The sequence below is a fragment of the Corythoichthys intestinalis genome, chromosome 21 (genome assembly GCF_030265065.1).
Source record: "Corythoichthys intestinalis isolate RoL2023-P3 chromosome 21, ASM3026506v1, whole genome shotgun sequence".
NCBI classification, from domain to species: Eukaryota; Metazoa; Chordata; class Actinopteri; order Syngnathiformes; family Syngnathidae; genus Corythoichthys; species Corythoichthys intestinalis.
This window is the reverse complement of record NC_080415.1, coordinates 18,713,994-18,733,049: the sequence shown is the minus strand read 5'-3', so window position 1 is coordinate 18,733,049 and position 19,056 is coordinate 18,713,994. Positions and strand designations below refer to the sequence as shown.

The window sequence follows — 19,056 nt, the reverse complement described above, 5'->3', positions numbered from 1 at the left end:
TGTGAATTGAATGAGTTTATCACTAGTTAGACGTCCAATCCTTTGAGCTGGGAGGGTGGCAGCGAATGAACATCCCTCCCACTTAAACTGATCAGACATCAATGGCGACCAATGAGTTCCATTTGGGCACATTTCAGGCCATTTTCTGTTAATATTTAATCACTTCTTGTTGATTTTGCAGAATTTATGGGTCACTTGTAGTGTATTTTGGGCTACAAAACAGGAAGTCACCCAAGAATCTCCCCAAATGAATAGGCAGGACTCAAACTCAACAGCGTGTGACATGCAATTGGTGATCATTTTCATGTGTTTTGTTTTTTTTTTTCTCAAAAAACAAACAAACAAACAAAAAAACAGGTCACACTATGTGAAGTTTAAAGGGTTTTTGGGACAATTGGCCTAGCCCAATTCTTGACCCTAAACTTAACTAGACACAGGGGTATTGCGGATATTGCGATAACTAGACAGTAAACGTTTGCTATCTTTGGAAGTCATTTAATGTTGTGAATCAACTGTTAAAGTTGTTAGAATTGTTCCCGTTATTAAATTAGTTCCCTTCTGTCTACTTTCGATATGTGAAAGTTTTAAAACTGTTTCATCATTTAAAGATAGATTCAAGTCAAGATTTTGCCGATTTTGGAGTATTTTAGACAAAAAGTTACTTAGGTTCGCTAGAAAGGTTCTCTACAACAGAGCCTTCCTAAGAAGTCTACTGCTTTAAGATGGCGGCTGTTTACTTACTCATCTAGTTCTCTTTACATGTTGCTAACGCCGCCGTGTCTGTCATTTCGCATCTAGCTCTATATATATGTGATATCTACCGTAGCATCATGTGGGCGTAGTTTGTAGGCTATCGGCTACAGTCAGGTATTATTGGAGCCACTTAGCATCACGTTTGCAACGGTTTCACAACTCCTTTGCCTCCATCCCACTCCTGCTCTGCTCTGTCGTCTCCCTCAGACTTTTCTCGCGTCATTCAACCAACATAGTAACGCATAGTAACACACGCCTTTCCATCCTCAGTAACAGTAGCGGTCTTGCCAAGATGAGAAAAGTAATTAATTAGATTACTCACTACTGAATAAAAATAACGGCGTTACTAACGCTGTTATTAACAACACTGCATGTAAATGTCCTAAAATGAACAAAAGTGACCTGTAAGCGCCCCAACGGTATATCGATTCTTGACAAGAGCATATTGATAACCTTTTGGGATACAAAGTATCACGATATATCACCATTTCCATATTTTGTCACACCCCTTATTTCAAGGGTGGATTTTTTTTTTCTTCCACACAACTGTCAACAGATAGCAAATTGCTTCATTTTGACAAAGCAACCTAAAAGCTAGAATCAATTTTTCCCCTGGTTTGACAATGGAGTCTATTCTTTTATTTGTTAGACTTCCTTATTTTGATCGCATTATCACAAAACTTTAAGATTATTATTATTATTATTATTATTTTTTTTTTTTGTAAGCATCAATTTTCTTGCCCGATTAAGAGAAGCGCTTTCTGTGCCAGGTAAAATTCAGCTAGTCGGACTGTCTAGCAGAGGTCAGCTCCAAATAATCCGTTTGCCTGCTGGCGTGCAAGATGGAGAGTCGTCTTCTCATGCTGGCCGCAGCATCAAAGATGTCCTTTCAGCCATTGGAGATGTTTGTGAGAGGTACGCCTTCTTTCAAGTACTATTGTAGTAACACACCAAGCCAGATGTACAGATTAGTATTTTTTGACAATCATCCAATAAACATGAACTAATCCAGTGCGATAGACATCTAATCGATTTTGATTTTTGAAGAGTTTAGGTCGTTTGTGTTTCAGGCTAAGTTAAGATTGTGTCTGAAGCTATTAACGGCGATAGACGTCCAATCTGTTTTTAATAGGAGGGCTCTTATCGCTTTGGTAGCCAGTGAGTCAAAAGGGGTAACACTTTATGTGGCAGTGATGTCATAAGACTGTCATTGGACTGTCATAATTGTGACATGACACTGTCATGAGCACTAATAAATGCTTATGACAGATGTTACTAAGTGTCATCCAGCAAACTTGGTCACTTACTAAATTTACTTCCAGTCCATATCTTTTACATCCATTCAAAAGTGACAAAATTTGCCAGGTGGCATTTAATGACATCTGTCATAAGCATTTATTAATGCGCATGACAGTGTCATTTCATAATTATGACGGTCTTTTGACAGCCTTATGACCCCATTGTCAAAATGTTATCCATTATTTGTCAATATCACATTCAAGGCGTAATTATAAGTACGTCAAGGGAGAAAAATTATTTTGTCTTCATCTTTATCAAATGAGCTGGAACCCTGTGAGGTTCTTTGTGCAGCTGCACGGTCACACCGCCCTCCCAGTCAAACGATTGGACGTGTATTGCTATCAATGGCAGCAAATGAGTTGATTTCAAATCCGTTGGAGCAAACCTGTGTCATTGACATATAGTAATGTCATTGTTTCTTTTTAGAGCATCAGTTTTGAAAACGTCTATCAAAGCCAGTAACCAAACTCTGACACACCTGAATCAGGTGCTCAACATTAGCTTCTTATTGAAGGCCGACGACAAGATGGAGAAACAAATCAGATGTCATGCCACGACCAGCTGGAGCACATTGCTTCAAGAAGACTCTTTGAACTTAAAATACATCCTGGATAATGGAAGTTCTTATATTTTGGAGCGAGGATGGACACTCGACATTACACTGTCTTCCATGTGCGACTCCACCGAGGTGGAAAGCTGCTCCACACATTATTCATTCCCATTTCAGAATCTTCACCCAGGCGACAAACTGGAGGTTTCTCTACCACTGACTACTGAAGGACACTGGTCATTCCCTTGCACTGTTTCATGTTCCCTCACTTTCACCCTCTCAAGTATCCTCGGAGAAGAGGCGTTAACAGAGCTTTCAGAGGGTGGTCTTGTTAGTTTGCCATTAAACACACTGACTGTGGACTGGTTACACACCCTGCGGGTAGTCAGTCCGGCAGATGTCAAGAGAAACGCCACACCTCGACCTTACGACGTCACTACAATGGACACTGTCCGAGCTTTTTTGAAATCACGCGGCAGTTTGAGAGGTGATGCGGTGAACAAGCAGCATTCTACGTGCATTAAGGTGTCATCACAGTTGCTGAGAGAGATGTTGAAAGCTTCTGAGGGGACGTCAAACGTGGGCATCTCATTGCTGGACTGGCTAATCTGTGAAGACCACGGAGGGGTGAAAAGCAAGGAGCAAGGAGATGTGAAGACCCTGAACAGCTCAGTGATCCATGCGCGAGCTCCGAACGGGCACCTCATAAAGATGACGGCAAAAGAGGTTGTTCAGGTTAACCAAACAGAGGACAGTGCTGTGACGCAAGAGGCCCCCCTGGCTATCGTTGAGGTTCATGTTGAGAGTTCCTCATTGGCAGCTGTATGTGGAATGCATCATGCAGTCTTGCAGAGACTACAGGTTTTAAACTCTTTTCAATTTAAAAACCATATTGAGAAATAATGGATGTTTATGCACTATTTTTCTCAAAGGGTTGGAACCAATTTCGCCATATAGATCTATTTTTCGACTTCTTAAAACAAGTTCAAATTGGACTATGACCACCCGACTTGCTTCCTAAACAACTCCTCTGACAAGACACATATGAACACATGAAGAGCGTGCATGCCCTCTACAGGCAAAAATAAGTCTGCAGTAAATCTAATAAATCAGCCCTGAGGGGAAAAAATCAGGCTATAAAGATCCATGCATACTAGAATACAGTGGTATGAAAAAGTATCTGAACTTTTTGGAATTTCTCACATTTCTGCATAAAATCACCGTCAAATGTGATCTTTGTCAAAATCACACAGATGGAGAAACAGTGTCTGCTTTAATTGAAACCACCCAAACATTTATAGGTTTTCATATATTAATGAGGATAGTATTCAAACAATGAGGGAAGGGGAAAAATAAGTAAGTGAACCATCACATTTAATACTTTGTGCCCCCCCCCCCCCCGGCAGCAACAATTTCAGACACTTTCTGTAGCTACAGATCAGTCTGGCACATCGATCAGGACTAATCTTGGTCCATTGTTCTCTACAAATCGGTTCCTGGGATGTCTGGCATGAATTGCTGTCTTTAGGTCATGCCACAGAATCTCAATGGGGTTCAAGTCTGGACTTTGACTTGGCCACTCCAGAACGTGTATTTTGTTTTTCTGAAACCATTCTGAAGTTGATTTACTTCTGTGTTTTGGATCATTGTCTTGTTGCATCATCCATCCTTTTTTTTTCTAGCTTCAACTGTCTGACATCCTGATAAACTTTTGAATTCATTCTTCCATTAATGATTGCAAGTCATCTTAGGTGGACAGCCACTCCTTGGGAGAGAAGCAACATTGCCAAACTCTCTCCATTTGTAGATAACTTGTCTGACTGTCCATTGATGAACATCCAGACTTTTAGAGATGACTTTGTATCCTTTCCTAGCTTTATACAAATCCTTGATCGCAGGTCTTCAGACAGCTCTTTTGAACGAGCCATGATGCACATCAGACAATGCTTCTCCATAGACTTCATAAGGTTATGAAGTGTATGGATTCTCAAGACATTTCTTACCAGGTGCGTGTTTTATAGTGGGCAGGGCAGCTTTAAACCACTCATTAGTGATTGGGTACACACCTTAGATTGGTAAAAATCTGTTTCAATTGCTCTTTAGTTCTCCTTAGGCAGAGGGTCCACTTACTTATTTTCCCCCCTTGTGTCACTGTTTGCATGCTATCCTCATTGAAATATGAAAACCTATAAATGTCTGGGTGGTTTTAGTAACAGCAGATACATTTTTTCATCTTTGTGATTTAAACAAAGATCAGATCAGATTTGATGATTTTATGCCGAAATGTGAGAAATTCCAAAAGGTTCAGTTACCACTGTATACAATACATACCATATTACATTTTGATCTGTCCACGAATAATGGAGGAGTAGCAATTTTGGTTTGTGTCCCCACCAAGAACGAAAACAACAAAGTGAGTGATTTCTAGAGCCCTACAGCATATCCAGGCTGTCTAAAAACTTGTTGTATGTTTTTATACAGAATTATTTGCAGAAGGCGCCTGAAAAGTCTTCCACACTCAGTATGCAAAGTTTACGTGTTAGAGATGCCCTACAGCATGCCCAGGTAAGATTTAAAATAGATCTCCATTTAATTGTAATGCAGATTCATGACTTTCCGTTTTCGTTGTCAGAAAATGTTGCAAAAGCTCCAGCAAAGTAGAGTCTCCTGCAGCTTTGGTGAGGGCACGTCCACAGGCAAAATGACATCATGTCTTCTCAGTGTGTATGAAGAACTTCGAGAAAATTCTTTGCTTATTATTTAACATCTGTGTGTGCATTCACAAAAGTGTAGAATAAATGTAGCTCACTCATATAAACCTAGAAACCAACCATTTAGTATTCCAATAGGGGGCAGCATATTACTGTAAACTATTTAGTCATACGAGTCAGCAAAAATAGGACGTGTGTAACTCCTTCACAAGAATGTAAATTCTTATTTTTTGAGAAAGTACCTCACTTTGTATAAAAAAAAATTGTAAAAATCACATGGGAAAACAGGTTTCATTGCTGTTTTTATGTAGCTAAGCGCTTATACAATTAGCAAAAACATTACGATGGCTCATTGTGGACTTTGTTTAGTTCAAGGCACACACCATTTTCACTTGACAGTTTCTGTATTTGATTTCCCTAAAAACAGACAAAATATACACAAAACTGACATAACTAAATTTGGACCATTTTGTGCTGCTTATTTTGCCTCATTTGCATACTGCACGGTAGTCGTTTCATACCAAGCAGGATTATATTTAACCTTATTTCATAGATGGATAGGGGAAAATCAATCATTATAGCAAAATATAACAATTTCCATAGAAAATGGTCATTTTAAAATACACAGGCTAACACTTTGACATTGGTAATATTAACACTGGTTTGAGTTTCACCGCAAATATCTAATAAAATGTGACCAAAAAACTAGCGTAAGCAAACTACATTTAGTGGACATGAGTGTTACTTACAGTACAAAACAGTACCATCTTCTACAGTTTCTTGAAACCTGATCTCATCTGCTAATAAACTCCCTGGGACAGATGTACCACACTAATAAGGGACTCTTTCTAAAAGGTGACCCTCCATTTTCCCTTAACAGTGCCTGTGTCTTTCTCAAATGACCCCCATGAGTGGCAAGTGTCATTACACATCGAAAGCAGCATTTAGTTTCCTTGGAGGAAGAAAGGATGGGGAGAAATTGAGTAGTGTGGAGTTCGTGACTCTATCGAGGGGTTAATAATGTGAAAAACTATTCAACAAATGTTAAATAGAATAAAAGCATTAGACATCTTTGGAAAATCCATCTATCTCGTCCATCCAAGTTCCAATTTCTAGACACTTAAGTCTCCATGACGACGGAACCAAAAGCAAGGTCACAGGTATGTTTTTTCCCTAGTTATTAATACTCCCACAAAGCTGAGCTGCTCAGGCTGAGTCCATCTGCTTTAAGTGTTCCTCCTTGGTCTCCCCGCAGATACCGTCCATTCTTGCTTCGGATGGCGAGGCGGCCGCGCTCCATGAGCTCCACGCTGAAATCTTCTGGGACTTCACCATCCGAGCATACCAACCCGGTGCTGTTGACGTACCAGAAGCGGCCATTCACACCTGCGCGGTAAATGGATGACATCACTGATGGTAAAAACAAGGTTTTAACGAAAATAAGACGAGCACTCAGAGACACAGGCGTCCGCTTAAGCAGCCAACTTTAAAACATCACAATATTTTGTAGAGTTGGCACTCCCTTTAAGTATTAAAAAAGCAGAGATGGGTAGTCACGTGTTAGATTTACTCCGTTACATTTACTTGAGTAACTTTTTGAGAAAAATGTACTTCTAAGTAGTTTTACTAAGCAATACTTTTTTCTTGAGTAGATTTGTGAAGTAGAAACATTACTCTTACTACACTACTTTGGGATACACTTGTCACTACATTTTTCTTCTTTATTCTCCTTATTAGATTTTACTTTTATTTTTTTGCCAGCGATGCCAACAGTAGCTCTACCAATTTCACCAATTAGATACTGCAACAATAATCACATGCCTCCATTACACAAATCAGACTCAAGCTTGCCGTTCTATGATCACGCCAGCCTGTTCAATCACGTGGCGTCTTTAAAGCACCATGAAAAAAAAAGTATTTGACAGAGCACTGCCCTCAATATGACTCGAAATCGCGGATTTTAATCTTTCTCCCAGGTAGGCATGTGCCGGTTACCGGTTTCACGGTTTACCGTGGTGTGAAAACGTCGCGGTTTCAAAACCACTAAAATTTCCCGTCAGACCGTAGTACGGTATTCGCTATTTTTCTTGTGTCAAAAATGCAGCCAGAAGCGGCTTGGCGCAGCAGCGCTCACCCCCTCCCGTTTGTTGCTGTGTGTGAAAGTGACGCTGTCGGCTAGCCAGCCAGCTAACCCAAAAACAGATACTCCAAACATAAGGCGTACTGTTCTTTAATTTATTGAGCTCTCAAATCGTGGTAAGTCTAATATACAAAATGAATACATTTAAAATGTGGTACAATTAGATTTTTCCATGTGAGTAGCTTCAACAGATTAGCACCATGGAAAAAGTTCGCCAAAAACAAAACACACATTTTCCTTTCAAATTCAATATAAAAACTAACTAAAAGCTTACAAAGACGATTGTTAGCCTAGGCTTACCTGGGAGAGCAACTTCGTTGAGTGTGACAGCCGCAGAGTGAGAAAACAAGCTTGAGTCGCTTGAATGAAGGGGAAAAAGTGATAGCGTCAAAGATCGCTAATTGCGAAAGATGATCTTGCCCTAAGCACAAATCCACGTTCGCTGGATCAAGGAGAGGTCTCACTCCCAATGTTTTTTTAATTTTATTTTTTAGATGAAACCTTTCCACAACAATATAGACCCTACCCACGTGACGTCACAACTCCTTCCTCCTGACTGGTGCCGCCCAATTGTCCGTCAACACATCATGTTTCCCTGTTACGGCTACGTACATTCCTCCTATTTACGACGTGTTTTTCTGCTCGTTAACATTAATAATCAAAATGGTGAAGGCGTGTGTGGCGGTCGGTTGCAATAACAGAGAAGATAGACGGAGAAGACGGAGAGACTTGAAGTTCTACCGGATTCCGAGAGACCCGGAGAGAAGAGAGCGAGATGGGCTGCTGCAATTCGACGAGAAAACTGGGCTCCAAACGATTACCACAGATTACGTAGTAGTCATTTTATATCTGGTAAGATGCATTTAATATATATTTAGAGGGTTTTGGGCTGACAACCACAATTAAGATCATTGCTAGGCTAATCGCCGACAACATACACGTATGGATGCGTTGAGAGTGCTATCGCTAAACCATATAAACATTAAAAGCCCTAACTCCATTGACAAACGACATGAAATACATTAGACTTGACAGTGGATGTTAGCAATAACAAAAGATTTTGAATTGAAAATTTCGTAACTCACCTTTCCAAGCACAAGATAGATTCCTGCCGAATTTTCGTGGACGAGGACCTGTTTCACCCAACCAGCAACGAAGTATTTATAAGCCTCCAAGCTCTTAAAGTTTTTCATACTTTCGTGTGAATAGGCTGATTTTGTGTGGACAAGATAGTTGTACAGTTCAGGGTAGCTAGCAGATGTCAGGCAAATACGGCGGAGACAGCGGGTCGAAAAACATCGATTTAGGCATCAAATATGGATCTGGCGAATGGATAAACTGAAGCTTTTCCACATAACGCCTTTTATGCAACGCATCAAGTGAGTTTACGGCATCCGAAAGCACCGGGTCTTCCATGAAATGCATTATAAATTGCTCGATCAATTGAGACCATTGATAATACAGACACAAAATGACGGACAAGTGGGCGGAACCATACAGCGAGCACGTGATTTTGTGACGTCAGTGGGTAGGGTCTATTGACATTTTAACTAACTTATACATTTTTAAGTAACTTATGAATTCTTTATGTTCTTTTTAACACAAAGGCATGACATCATGTAGACTAGAGTTGACACAGTCGCTGAAAATGGCGAAACTTAAGCTTTTCCACCCTCAAAAAAAAAGTCATGCAGTATAAATTTCTAAAAAAATTTATTCAGAAGTGTTTTTACTTTTTTATAGAAATTATTTTGTTCTTGATCTAATCTTGAGCAACTTGAGCTGTGGCTGTGAGTATAGTCTATAAGTTATATTTAGTTTAATTTTATTTAAAATATTTTTTTTTTTGATTATTTATTTTAACAATATATTCATGTTCCAATTTGCAACTATGGTCTGAAAAAAAAACCTCCTGTTCAATGGAAAAAAGTTTTTTTTTTTTAACCCATACATCTCAAAATTTTTTGGAGCTATAATTACAACACCGTGAAACCACAGTATTTTTGCTCACGGTTATCGTACCGTCAAAATATCATACCGGCACATGCCTACTCCCAGGGTTATTTGGCACCGATTGACCATGGAAACCATGATATTACCCTTTTAATTTCATAACTATTCAAATTAGGAACTATTTTCTCCACTAGAGGGCACTCATGCTCTTTGGACAAACGATGCTTCATTTCAGAAAAAGACATTTTTTCTCTTGCTGGAATTCAATTTGTTTTCTGCATTCCTTTTGCTTAACGTGGTTACGTAATGGTTTATAGTACAGAATAATAATAACAGTTCATATTGATAGCTTTGATGAGAAAAAAATATTGTTAAAAAAAAACAAACATTGTAAGCAGTTACTAACAGTGTTACTCATTACTTGAGTATTGTTTTCACCCAAAACTTTTTTTTTTTTTTTTTTTACTTGTATTTGAGTACTTTTTTTGGATGACTACTTTTACTTGAGTAATATTATTTTGAAGTAACCCTACTCTAACTTGAGTATAATTTTGGCTACTCTACTCACCTCTGGAAACAAGTTATTAAAAAATTCCTTTTCTGACCTGTGTGACATTTTTACTCCAAAAATGTAATCACCTCCACTGATTGATAATAATCCCTTAAAGAATTTCTTGAGTTATCTTGAATACCGACAGACAAATGTACAGAACCGAATGCACGCCCTCCGCTACCGTTATTATTAACTTACATAATATTATACAGAATCAGTTTTGTTTGAGAAGGCGCCTTGCATGCTGACCTTTAATGTGATAGAAGCCATTGCTAAATTGCAGGCTGAAAGTGTCATAAATAGATCTGCTGGCATCTAGAGTGTTGGAGTTCTTATGATGGCAGATGAAACCATTCTCCCCTCGGAGGATCAACATTGGCCGATTGATCAGTTTCAGACTCAGCTGTTCGTCCTCCCCTGACAAAACAAAACAACGACTTTACAAAAAGAAATTCGAAGTAGGATTTGCGAAGGAATCGCTCACCTATAGAATCACTGACAGCTAGTAATTGACCATTCTTCTTAGTGCAGATGTATTTTCCATTGTTTGCTTTTAACGCCATCTTGTGACCGAGCCACTCCATTGCAAACATGCTGTTTGCTGACCTAAATTGCAAAATCAAAGTCTTTTATATTGACTGAAAGTTTAATTACACTCATATCTTAAGACCAACAGAATAATGAGCTGAAAGTGTCCACTGCTTTTAGCCAATTACTTAACCAAGATATTTATCCTTGACATTTAGGCTATCTCTGTTGGAATAAGAGCATCACTCACACTTCTGAGGCTGTACTCTGGATGCCTCCGTGGGCAACCAGGGTCCAGTAGTTCCCTTGGCTGGTGCGAAAAGTACACTTCATGTTCTCCTTGTCCATCTCCATCTGAAACGTCTCCAAATCCGTCTCATCTTCCTGGTTGGCGGCGAGGCTTACTCCTGGGACAGGAAGATGGATACTGTACTATTTAGGCTTCAGATCACAGAAACCTAGCCCGTTTTGATGGTCTTAGATTTACTTAGTGGTGGGAAGTAAAGTGTACTACTTAGTTACTGTACAGTACAGTAGGCAAAAGGTTTGGATCACAAATTTAAGGAGGGTACGAAACGATATCTATTTTTTTTTGACAGGGATACAACATCTGCTGATATTACAAAATCTGTCACGATTAGATTTGATTCAAGAGCCTTCAATCGATTTAATATAATATTATGTACACATTCAGTTCCATTATGTACTGTAGATAAATGCGCTATATAAATGCTCTCCATTCATTAGTTAGTTTATTAGTTATATCATTTTGACAATGTTGTTGCTGAACCGTTTCAGGCATTTAAATGAAAATGTTTGATAACATCATCGTAATGTATCATTACACAATTTATTTTCCACTAATATATTCTGCACAGGTGTTTCATATTTCAATGTGCAGTTGCTGGTAATGTCGTCATTGTAGAATGGAGAAGAAAAAAAAAGGTTATTTGTCACATGACAAGTAGACACAGACATTGCGTAGGCCTAAACCCTTAATTAGATGCATAACACAATATCCCCAATGAATATTCTTAATCCTTTAACAACAGTCCGCTTATCTCTCCCTTCTTTCTGGTCATCCTTCTCTAATAATCTTCTTTTCCTCCTCCGCCTTCTCCTCCTCCTCACCCCTGACCCCCCCCAAACCCCCACCTTGGACCCCGTAACCCCACCTTTGGGGCCTGCCTATCTGCCCTCTTTCACAGCTGGGTTCGGATATAATCAGCTTTTGAGTGCTGCATGCCCGTCCAGCCCCTCAATCCCCTCAATAAAAAAAAAAGCAAAAAAAAAAACAGGAAGAGTGGAGGATTTATAGGTCTACACTTAGCAGGATGTGCAGATAATTGGCAACGCCACTCAAGTCTTAGGAAGCCAATGATCAAATGTAGGCGACGAATGCGCATTTACAATAATAAAATATCTCCGAAGGGAAGAGGGCTTTTCTGCTGCTTAAAATGCTATATTAGGTATAAATGTATTCAGAATAGATTTGCTGCTATTTGACAAGCAATTGTCCACAGATTGGTGCTGTTTGGTAGGTTAGCGTAAAACTGTATATTTTTTTTAAAGGATTTTTTTTTTTTTTTTTTTTTAAAGGAACATCGGACTTAAAGACTTGTAGGCTCTAGTAAGCCACAATTTTTCCATTTTACTAAAATAATGTAATTAGGAACACATATGTTATTGCCATGAATTTAAAAATCTATTATACACTACTGGCCAAAAGTACTGGCACCCCTGCAATTCTGTTAGACAATGGTCAATATCTCCCAGAAAATTGCAATTACAAAACTTTGGGAGTAATAGCTCTATTTATTTTGCTCGCTTTGAAAAAACACAAAAAAGAATGAAAAAAAAATTAAATCATTATTATTTTACACAAAACTAAACAAATTGGCCGGACAAAAGGATCGGCACCCTCAGCCTAATACTTGGTAGCACAACCTTTAAACAAAATAGCTGCGAACAACCGCTTCCGGTATCCATCAATGAGTTTCTCACAATGCTCTGCTGGAATTTTAGACATTTCTTCTTTAGCCAAGTTCTCCAGGTCTCAGTATTGAAGGATGCCTTCTCCAAACTGCCATTTTCAGATCTCTCCACAGCTGCTCCATGGGATTCAGGTCTGGACTCATTACTGGCCACTTCAGAAGTCTCCAGCGCTTTTTCTCAAACTATTTTGTGGTACCTTTTTGAAGTGTATTTTGGATCATTGTCCTGCTGGAAGACACATGACCTCTGAGGGACACCCAGCTTTCTCACACTGGGCCCTACATTATGCTGCAAAATTTGTTGGTAGTCTTCAGACTTCATAATTCCAGGCACACAGTCAAGCAGTCAAGTGCCAGAGGCAGCAAAGAAACCTCAAAACATCAGGGAACCTCCGCCATGTTTGACTGTTGGAACCGTGATCTTTTCTTTGAAGGCCTCGTTTTTTTCTCCTGTAAACTATGTTGATGCCTTTTCCTAAAAAGCTCTACTTTTGTCTCATCTGACCAGAGAACTTTCTTCCAAAACGTTTTTGGCTTTCTCAGGTAAGTTTTGACAAACTCCAGCGTGGCGTTTTTATGCCTCTGGGTCAAAAGTGGGGAGTTCCTAGGTATCCTACCATAGAGTCCCTTTTCATTCAGATGTCGATGAATAGTACGGGTTGACACTGTTGTACCCTCGGACTGCAGGACAGCTTGAACTTGTTTGGATGTTAGTCGAGGTTCTTTATCCACCATCCGCACAATCTTTCGTTGAAATCTCGTCAATTTTTCTTTTCCATCCACATCTTAGGAGGTTAGCCACAGTTCCATGGGCTTTACACTTATTGATGACACTGCGCACGGTAGGCACAGGAACATTCAGGTCTTTGGAGATGGACTTGTAGCTTTGAGATTGCCCATTCTTCCTCACAATTTTGCTTCTCTAGTCCTCAGACAGTTCTTTGGTCTTCTTTCTTTTCTCCATGCTCAATGAGGTACACAAAAGGACACAGGACAGAGGTTGAGTCAACTTTAATCCATTTTAACTGGCTGCAAGTGTGATTTAGTTGTTGCCACCACCTGTTATGTGCCAATGGTAAGTAACAGGTGCTGTTAATTACACAAATTAGAGAGCCAACACATGATTTTTTCCAAAGGGTGCCAATACTTTTGTCCAGCCCATTTTTGGAGTTTTGTGTAAAATGATAATGATTTAAATTTTTTTTTACATTCTCTTTTGTGTTTTTTCATTGCAAGCAAAATATATGAAATATTAATACTAAAGCATTTGTTATTGCAATCATTTTCTGGGAGAAATTGAGCATTATCTGACGGAATTGCAGGGGTGGCACTACTTTTGGCCAGCAGTGTATTTAATAGGTTTTGACCTACGGAGGGCGCCATGTTTTACGAGTGCAGTGCACGTTGGGGGTGATGGCGCGGTTGGGTTGGACTAGGAGAATAGCTGTGCTCGCAAGCAAGCAAGCGAAGCTAGTATGACGACTGGCATGATTTTGTCACTTTCTGCTGCTGGTCAGATTGTTTTGTTACAGAGCTGTGGGATGAGTTCCCAACGTCGTACTGTACCTGCATCCAATTTTAGCTCATCAGTATTGTCTTTAAACCGATCCTAGGCGGCTTGCCAAGATATTGACTTCCTACCAATTCACAGTTTGTATATGCCTTATTTGCATCATTTCATTTTTAAAAATTGTTTAAAAATGTTTTTTCTGCCACTCACCACGGTTTTCCCTCTGTTTAAAAAAAAAAAAAAATTATAAATTGATCTCAACCTACTGTCACGGACTGTTTTTGTGTCTCCCTTTTCTCGATCGCGTTTTTTTTTGTGTGTTCAATAAACCCTTTTACGCAATCCCTATGTTATTGTTATCTGTTTGCAATCTGAAGTGAGACACATTTTCTAATTCCGTGGTCAAGCCAGCTGCACTTCCCTTTCAGTTTTTACCACACAGGCAGACAACGCAGTTGGGTTGCGATTGCTTTATAAAGAAGATCATGAGTAATGTCATGCGGAAGTATAGACCCTACCCACCGACGTCACAAAATCACGTGCTCGCTGTATGGTTCCGCCCCCTTGTCCGTCATTTTGTGTCTGTATTATCAATGGTCTCAATTGATCGAGCAATTTATAATGCATTTCATGGAAGACCCGGTGCTTTCGGATGCCGTAAACTCACTTGATGCGTTGCATAAAAGGCGTTATGTGGAAAAGCTTCAGTTTATCCATTCGCCAGATCCATATTTGATGCCTAAATCGATGTTTTTCGACCCGCTGTCTCCGCCGTATTTGCCTGACATCTGCTAGCTACCCTGAACTGTACAACTATCTTGTCCACACAAAATCAGCCTATTCTCACGAAAGTATGAAAAACTTTAAGAGCTTGGAGGCTTATAAATACTTCATTGCTGGTTGGGTAAAACAGGTCCTCGTCCACGAAAATTCGGCAGGAATCTATCTTGTGCTTGGAAAGGTGAGTTACGAAATTTTCAATTCAAAATCTTTTGTTATTGCTAACATCCACTGTCAAGTCTAATGTATTTCATGTCGTTTGTCAATGGAGTTAGGGCTTTTAATGTTTATATGGTTTAGCGATAGCACTCTCACTACATACATACGTGTATGTTGTCGGCGATTAGCCTAGCAATGATCTTAATTGTGGTTGTCAGCCCAAAACCCTCTAAATATATATTAAATGCATCTTACCAGAAATAAAATGACAACTACATAATCTGTGGTAATCGTTTGGAGCCCAGTTTTCTCGTCGAATTGCAGCAGCCCATCTCGCTCTCTCCTCTCTCGGAATCCGGTAGAACTTCAAGTCTCTCCGTCTTCTCCGTCTATCTTCTCTGTTATTGCAACCGACCGCCACACACGCCTTCACCATTTTGATTGTTAATGTTAACGAGCAGAAAAACACGTCGTAAATAGGAGGAATGTACGTAGCCGTAACAGGTAAACATGATGTGTTGACGGACAATTGGGCGGCACCAGTCAGGAGGAAGGAGTTGTGACGTCACGTGGGTAGGGTCTATAGTCCTGTGTTCTATACGCTTGTGTGTCGCACAGGAAACGCGGGTTCGAATCCTGCTTGAGACCTTCATTAATTGCTTTTGCTGCTTGTTTTGTGAAAAATCAACAGTGCTATCCTGCTCATCACTTTTCCGCTTGGGTTTAAATTGGAAGAGCAGAACCGATGACATGTTTTCGTAGCTATCGAAAGAGTGACACTGTGGAAGTACAGCAGCACTGCCCAGTGACGTCACCACACAGAGTGCATTGTGTCATCATCAACAATAGTGACCTACTATTTAAACTAATTTTTCAAATTATATCGAAACGAAAACATTAGGAGGGGTTTGAATATCAAAATTATTATAGGTCATACTAACATTTATCTTTTAAGAACTACTAGTCTTTCTGTCTGTGGTTCCCTTTAAAAGAAACAGGATGTAATATTTATATAGCATAGAGGGGTGTCTTCAGTGCATTTAATTAAACTATACTTAATTTACTGAATACTGAATTTAAACGCTTCTTTCCTAATTAAAATGCAGTTACTGCAATTTTCGGACTATAAGATGCTACTTTTCCCCCAGTTTTTAACCCTATTGTCTATTGTCCAGTGCGGCTTGTATATGGATTTTTACAGTTGCCTTGTAGAATTTGGTGAGTACGGTTTACAGTAATATGTTCTATTCTCTCCAGGATATCTGCGGCGTCTTAAAAAGTTTAGAAAAAAAAAAGTCTCAAATCCAATTATTTGAATTGAAAGCCTTAAAATGTCTCAAATTCCCCTAAAATCTCACAAAGTGTTTGATACAATTTTGAAAGGTCTTAAAAATCGAGTGACGTTTATTTAGAACATGCATAAACTTTTTTAGGACGCCAAAACCTCAATAGCGGAATTACCTGTGCTGCCCGCTCATTTTCCTTCAAGTCTTTTTAAAAGTTTTTTTATTTTTTATTTTTTTTTGCCAGTATCGATGTTAAATGGGTCCTAAACAGTATTCAATCAATATTGTTTTAAAAATCTTAGTCTTAAATTTGCCCTGTTGAACCCTGAAGAGATCGTGTTTCTCCCCAAAATTACTACAAAACAGATATCAAACATTTTGGTATCAGAAAAATATCCCTTTACAATATCGTCCTTTGGAAAAACACACAGTTGTGCTGAAATTTAATATAATGTGAAAACCAGAGTTGTCCGATAATGACTTTTTAAGCAACAACCGATATCCTGATATTGCCCAACTCCAAAAATCTGATACAGATATCAAACCAGTACCAATATATGCGGTCATGGGCTTAACATATTATGGCTAATTGTATTGTGATGCCCCACTGGATGCTTTAATAACGATAATGCTCACATACCAAATCCCAAGCATCTTAGTTTAGAGACATCTAATGGTCAATCAGCATAACTGCTGTACTAAGTGTGACCAGTCTTGTACAACGGCAGAAGCCTTCTACATTCACTTTAAAGACAACATGCATATTGGCCCAAAACCGATGTCTATATTATCCGATTTAATTTTACACTTGTAAAAACTGAACAATCTGACACATTTTTACTTCAATCCCATGGACATTGTGCTGCCTCTTTTGTTGTCATCCATAAATGTGAATATAGAAAAACCAAATATACCTCCCATTTTTAAAACCTTTTATTATCACAGATTGTATTTGCCTTCTGATTTTTTTCCATTTGCTTCTTTCAATTGCATATAAAAAAAGAAAAGTGAGAGCGTGACAACACGTGACAAAGATGTCACGGTTGAAGCTAGCTGGACACGTTAATGTACATTTTATTAACTCGTTGATAAATCAAGCATCAGCAGAGTCTGCCTGTAGCCGTGACTCATCATTGATATTACCGTAAGTGCGTTTGATGCAAACATGGCCGCCCCTCTCCAGCGCAGCCGCGCCTGCGGGTTCTCTCTTATCGTCTCCTCCATCCCCAGTCAATGTCATGCTTTGTCTACCTATTCCATGTGTCCATTTCACACTAATTCAACCCAGAAATGATCCTCCCGTCAGGGCTCAGCTGGACCTCTCGGGCGCAATGCCTTAGATGGGAGACGGACGGAGAAGGAAACGGAGAACAGTGGAGAAAGAGATTGGATACACTGAAATCTAAGCAGCCAATCTGAAGATATCAATATGTCTGCTGATGGCCATCACAAGAACTGGTCAAGCATACAGAATAAGGCCTTGTCATCACAGCCGTGATCAGGGTTCAAGTAAGTAGGCATTGTTTCATTCTTTACACTCTCACTCGGATGGGATCTTTGTACGCGCCTCAGTTTTGGATGTGACCCCAGAACCGGCTCCACTTTCTGGCCTTGTCCTACCTGCAGTCTAAAAGTGGAACAGGCCCAACTAATCCATCAGCCATGGATGGCTCTGGCATCTATTATTAATGGCAAGCTGATGCCACTATCCCCCGTCTCCTTTTTCTTCTTTCTCCCAATCTGTTATCCCTTTCTACTGCTTTTTATGTTGCATCTTTCTTTTTCACTTTGTTTTGTGTGTGTGTGTTAGGCCCATGGGTGCATTTGGGTGTGCTTGCATAGTAGAAACTGTGGGCTGTAATCTTTTTTTTTTTTTTTACTTTGAGAGGTGAGTTAAAAGCCCAGTGCACATGTTGACGGGAGAGCAGAATTATCAAAAAGTGCATAAATGATGGTATATTCTTTTGCCAAAGCAAAATCGAAGTCTGTAACAGTGGTTGATACATCACAGCAAACTCCTGACAGCATCTATCAAACACACAGAGTAGACCCAATCAAGGTTTTGGACTAATAAACAAGTTTCCTGAGCGAAACATGGGCGGCACCATCTTGGAAAATTTCTGCTCCCAACAACAACATGAATTGCAAAGTTAAAACTGCAAAATCAAACCAGAGGAACCCACGGAATCTTCAAAAATGGATTCAGCACGACGTAGATGAGACTCTGAAACTTTCTGTGCTGTGCGTCAACTCCTGGACACGCCTATATACATGGTTTCAAACGGAATGTTTTGAATAGCATTCAGCCTCAACGTGCTAGAGTAGATCTACCTTGCCATACGCCTTATATTGAAACCAGCTGCAGAAAAGAAGTTAAGGATGTGATTTAAAACTGAGGATATACCTAAAAGATTGTATGATTGTTCTTATCATTTCGTTGATCATTCTTGGGCAACGCTAGATGGCGCCAGATGTCATTGAAGCGATGTTCTGTCATGACAGATTAAGTTACTCTCCTCATACACGACGCTAGATGTCATGACAGATCTCAGCTACTCTCAATTTTAACCAGTTTGCATCATTTTATTGCAATGTTTGTCCTTTGTCAGATTTGTTTCAAAACTACAGTTACAGTTAGACTTCACTTTGACGGTTAATGCAGTTATTGCAATTTTCTTGTTTTATCACAATAGATTGGTTTATTTACATTTCAAAAACCATAAGCCATTCATTTACGAATGTGATTGCACTTTAGTTTACATATTTAAATGTTCAGATATTAAGATTAGAATGAAGCAAAATAACATGCTTTTTCTCTCAAATATATTGTTATAATCATT

General features: G+C 39.3%; 2 protein-coding genes across 4 annotated transcripts in view; one reads left to right on the top strand and one right to left on the bottom strand.

The window, feature by feature from the left end:
- Nucleotides 1-19,056, top strand: part of faap100 (FA core complex associated protein 100) — a 25,809-nt gene extending 6,753 nt beyond the window's left edge. The window contains exons 4-8 of one of the 3 annotated variants that reach the window (XR_009061757.1): nt 1,524-1,668; nt 2,479-3,463; nt 5,084-5,167; nt 5,235-6,729; nt 17,523-19,056. Coding sequence is in view for 1 of the 3 variants with exons in the window: in XM_057826008.1 (XP_057681991.1) it covers nt 1,524-1,668; nt 2,479-3,463; nt 5,084-5,167; nt 5,235-5,366 (1,346 nt within the window). In the remaining 2 variants the exon portion in view is untranslated. Of the gene's footprint in view, nt 1-1,523; nt 1,669-2,478; nt 3,464-5,083; nt 5,168-5,234; nt 12,227-17,522 lie in introns of those variants that run through there. The other 2 variants (XR_009061756.1, XM_057826008.1) reach the window with 2 other exon arrangements.
- fscn2b (fascin actin-bundling protein 2b, retinal) overlaps nt 5,536-19,056 on the bottom strand; it is a 130,122-nt gene continuing 116,601 nt past the window's right edge. Inside the window, exons 4-7 of the mRNA XM_057826009.1 lie at nt 10,738-10,894; nt 10,444-10,565; nt 10,209-10,376; nt 5,536-6,699 (exon numbers count right to left, since the gene is read on the bottom strand). Coding sequence (XP_057681992.1) covers nt 6,494-6,699; nt 10,209-10,376; nt 10,444-10,565; nt 10,738-10,894 — 653 coding nt within the window. The 3' untranslated portion in view covers nt 5,536-6,493. The remainder of the gene's footprint in view (nt 6,700-10,208; nt 10,377-10,443; nt 10,566-10,737; nt 10,895-19,056) is intronic.